Below are 4,199 nucleotides of genomic sequence, written 5' to 3'. Positions count from 1 at the left end.
TTATGCAGAGCATGTACTTCCTTTTCGAAAAATCATCACCGTCTACTTTGGATTTTATGTATGTTTGGTACAATCCTGATGACAAAGAGGTCAATTTTGTCAAATATGTGTTTGCCATATCCCTTGTCTTTGGTAAAGATGATATATTCCTATTTGTTATGTTCTTGGATTTTATTGGGAAAGCGATTTTGTGGATATCTCTATAACCAATGAGAGTACAAGACTAATAGGCATAAAATAATTCATCGGCAATTATTATTTGTGTACCCATAAGGCGATAAATGTGGCATGTCATGCGCCAAAAGTTAATGTATCATATTCATATATAGCTATTGTTAAAATATCTCCATTCAAATCTGTAAGAGTTCGTAAATGCATTTTTGCCATGAAATAAGCCATTCTCAATTACCATTTGTGTATGCATAGGGCGGGTAAATGTGGCACATCATGTGCCAACAATTAACCCATCTTATCTTCCAATTGTTAAAATATGTCCATTCAACTTTCTAAGAGTTTGGAAATAATGTTTTGCCTAAGTACAAGGCTTTTGCTACCGCTTTCCACAATGCACATTTCCTCCTCCATTTCGATTGACTCCCAAATTTATATACTTAAATGTTCAGTAATATAATTTTGTTTGATATATGGAAAATAAATAACCTTATTGATGTTGAAGTGTTGATATAGTATATATTGTGCTTTACACCAAAAGGTGATGACATCAATAAAAATAATATGCTTTTATTACAACAATATATTGAAAGTAAATGTAGTATCTAATGGATTTTATCGACTAGTCGAAGTCCCCGAACATGCCATTAGAGGTATATTAGATCATCACTGCATCCACAGAGTCATGTTGTAGGTGCTTCTTAGTGCTCCTTGAACACCTCACTAACATCTAGCTTCCATGTTATTTTTAGGTTGAAAATTGAAGTTGGCATCATATGTTGCTCCTTCGGTAGGTTTCTTATGTCTAATAGATGGCATATAGATGTCTACCAGATTTCTTGGGGTGTGGAATTGTTTTGGCGATCTTCTTGTAGAATCAACATTTCTCGCAAAGATTAGTTCGATCAAACTTGTTCTTTGTTATGCCTTTCCCCTTGTGTATTCTTTTTTCGGTGTTGCGTCTACCATTGAAGTTCCTTGTTTGGTCTTTGAATGAGCGATCGGATTTCATGTTTCTCTTACAGTTTGCATGTACTTCAGGGAGAGGGGAAGCCCCAACTGAGCATTGTTGACTATTCTGTAGAAGGAGTTCATCCTGTTTCTCATCCTTGAGGAGCGCATGTATAAGTTTAGATTAAACTTGGTAATTCCTGGCACAATATTTTTGTTGCCAGATCCTATCTGCCTGTCATTACTCGGGATACAAGTGGGTCGACATTATGGTATCTTTTACCCTCTTTGGTCCAAAAAAAAACTAAGTTACCTAAGATGATGTCGTCATAAAAATTAGTTCATTGTTTGAACTAAAAAGACCGAGTACGTAGAGGGTACCCTTATAATAGTCCAGTTGCATGTGTAGTGATTACCCCACTTATAAGGGTAGTTGTAGTATAATTTGATAAGTATTGATCTATCGTGACCAGTATTGATCCATCGATCTAGGTAAAATATCTATTATCTAACGACCTATAACCTACTTATATCGTCGTTCTTGTAATGCAAGAATCTACAATATGCAGGATTCTATGTCACTTCTAGGTAATACTTTTTTAGTAAGCCTTGAACTACTAACTTGAAAGCTAATTTTGTTTGAAAAGCTAGGAAAGAGTAAGCTAGTGGTGTGCTAAATCAGCCATTTAAGTTACACGTACAGGTGTTAGAGATTGAACACGAAGTCGAGTTGACGACCAATATAAGAAGAACGTACAAGTTAAGAACTGAAACCATCCAACATACTGTGTGGTAATAAACAATATGCATTCTCCAAGAACTGAACAGGCAGCAACAGTCGCACGAGCCAAAGTAATGAACAAATGAAACAGCCTGGTACTCGCCGGAAATCTGAGATAACTCAAAATAAAGTCAGCGGCCTCACGACCCTTGTGCAACGGATAGGTGCTGAGATTGCAAACACGGTGCCCCATGAACGGATCCAGTGAGTAGCCATATATATCAGTGGTTGACCACCCTGCAGTTCCTCCTGATTTCACCTTGGTTTCCAGTCTTGACTCCGATGGCACCCATCTTAACCATCGCCTTGTTGAACTTGTCTTCCCACAGTCCACGGATGTTGGCATTGTCAAGCACCATCTGGGTGGTCGCCGGTGTGGTAAGAAGGGCGGCATCGGACGTGAACAAGACCTTGTGTGCGAGGACGTTCTTGTAGTACTGGTTGTCAAGCGCGTTAGGGGTTACCACGTCCTGGTGCACCGTGGGGTCGTTGGCTGCGGTCGGGTTGGCGGGGCATTGCCTCCTCAGGATGCCGGCGAGGGCGGCGTTGATGTCGGAGGGGACGGCAAGACGGTCAGAGACGAAGGATGAGCAATGTGAGACCCCAATGGTGTGGGCGCCAGAAAGAATCACCATGTCCTCTGTGTTGAGCCCTTTGGCGGCGAAGCTGGCGATGAGCTGAGTGATGTTAAAGAATGGAGGCGGCAGGTTAGAGAGGGCCTCATTGAAGTTGGAAATGCGCCCATCCAGACGGCCTGCCGGCATGTTGATCTTCACCGTCATCTTGCTAAGGAAGTAAGCTGCATCACGGCCGGCGAAGGCAACGATGTCAGCGCAGGATACCACGCCCGGGCAGGCCTTTTCCACGGCGTCCTTGGCTGCATCGATGGCCTCAAACCCACGGAGGCTGGGGAAGTTGGGAGGGCTAAGCTTCTCCGGCTGCGGGTTGGCCGGTGTTGGGTCCAGGAGGACGGAGGCATCACATCCCTCAACAAAGCAGTCGTGGAAGAACATGCGGATCAGCCCGGCGCCGATGCCGGCGTCCTTGTAGACGAACTTCTTCACCTCGTTCCTCACGATGGCCTCCACGCCGGGGCACGAATTCTTGTAGTAGCCCACCTCCAGGCCATGACACGCTGACGACAAGAGCAATGCGCATGTCAGGGCAATAGAAAGCTTAACCGAAGCTAAAGCCATTGTCTTCTTTGTTTGTGGCCGAGATAGTGTGTGTACTAAACAGATAGAATGAGCTGATGAGAGGTGATGAAATATTGTTCGCAGGGAAAGGGATATTTATACATGTATGCATGAGATGTAACTTGATAAGATGGCTACTTAAAAATTCCTAGCTTAGGTGATAATTGTTTTATCATGAACGGACATGGACTCGTAATAATTGATCAACATGGTGATCTAGCTGTTACGGAACATGGAGAAGGTAGGAGTTTATACGCTCTCTCTGATAATTGAGAAACTTCAGTCGTATGAGCAGCTGATAATCATTTGGACTCTGCGTATTAGAAAATTTTGTAGGTACGCTACAATTATAACTTAGCCAGCGAACTATGATACTATATACATAGAGCGAGCTGACCGAAATCCGCTAATTTGTCTTATTAAAAATGTTCCATTGTATGCTTTGGTGTGGTTGCCGATTGGAGTTTCTCTTTATTAGGAAAAACATTTTGTATGTAGGAATAGTGGAAGTAAGAGCATTTCCAGACGTGTCACCCAAAACGTCTCATAAATAGCGTCGGATCGAGCGTTTGGGACACATGTTTTCTTCGTGCCGTGTTTGGGGAACGTGCCGCGTTCCCCAAACGCTGTCCCAAACTTTTTTATAGGATTTTCAAAAACACAACCATTTATTGAACATATCATACAAATAAATATGTTTGCCCAAATTGTTTTCAAATTAAAATACAGTAAACAATAAAACAATTAAACAAATGTAATAAATGGGGCTAGATCAAGGCGCCGCGGCATTTGCTGATAATCCTTTGATCCTCCACATATGCTCAACGAGATCATTTTGAAGTTGCTCGTGAACATTGCTGTCACGGATCTCTGCGTGCATGACGAAAAAATCAGCAAAATCTGCAAGCAACTCATGATCAACCTCTGCAAGAGGGTCCTGACACTCATAGGGACCAACATGTCTCCTGACCTAATTCTTGCGGTCATCTTCGATGATCGTGTTGTGTATGATCACACAAGCATGCATCACCTCCATATTTGGTCGTGAGACTAGCTTAGAGAAGGGTACCGGACAATTGCAAATTAAGCTTAGAGCATAC

At 42.3% G+C, this 4,199-nt stretch overlaps 1 protein-coding gene across 1 annotated transcript; it reads right to left on the bottom strand.

The window, feature by feature from the left end:
• Window positions 1-2,124: 2,124 nt before the first annotated feature.
• LOC124699020 (peroxidase 2-like) lies at window positions 2,125-3,099 on the bottom strand. Its single transcript, XM_047231396.1, has one exon. The coding sequence runs from the start codon at window positions 3,097-3,099 to the stop codon at window positions 2,125-2,127; it is 975 nt and encodes a 324-aa protein (XP_047087352.1).
• Window positions 3,100-4,199: the final 1,100 nt, after the last annotated feature.

Source organism: Lolium rigidum, chromosome 3, assembly GCF_022539505.1.
Source record: "Lolium rigidum isolate FL_2022 chromosome 3, APGP_CSIRO_Lrig_0.1, whole genome shotgun sequence".
In the NCBI taxonomy this organism is placed as follows: Eukaryota; Viridiplantae; Streptophyta; class Magnoliopsida; order Poales; family Poaceae; genus Lolium; species Lolium rigidum.
Note: the sequence above shows the minus strand (reverse complement) of the source record. Positions and strands in the feature narration are given on the sequence as shown.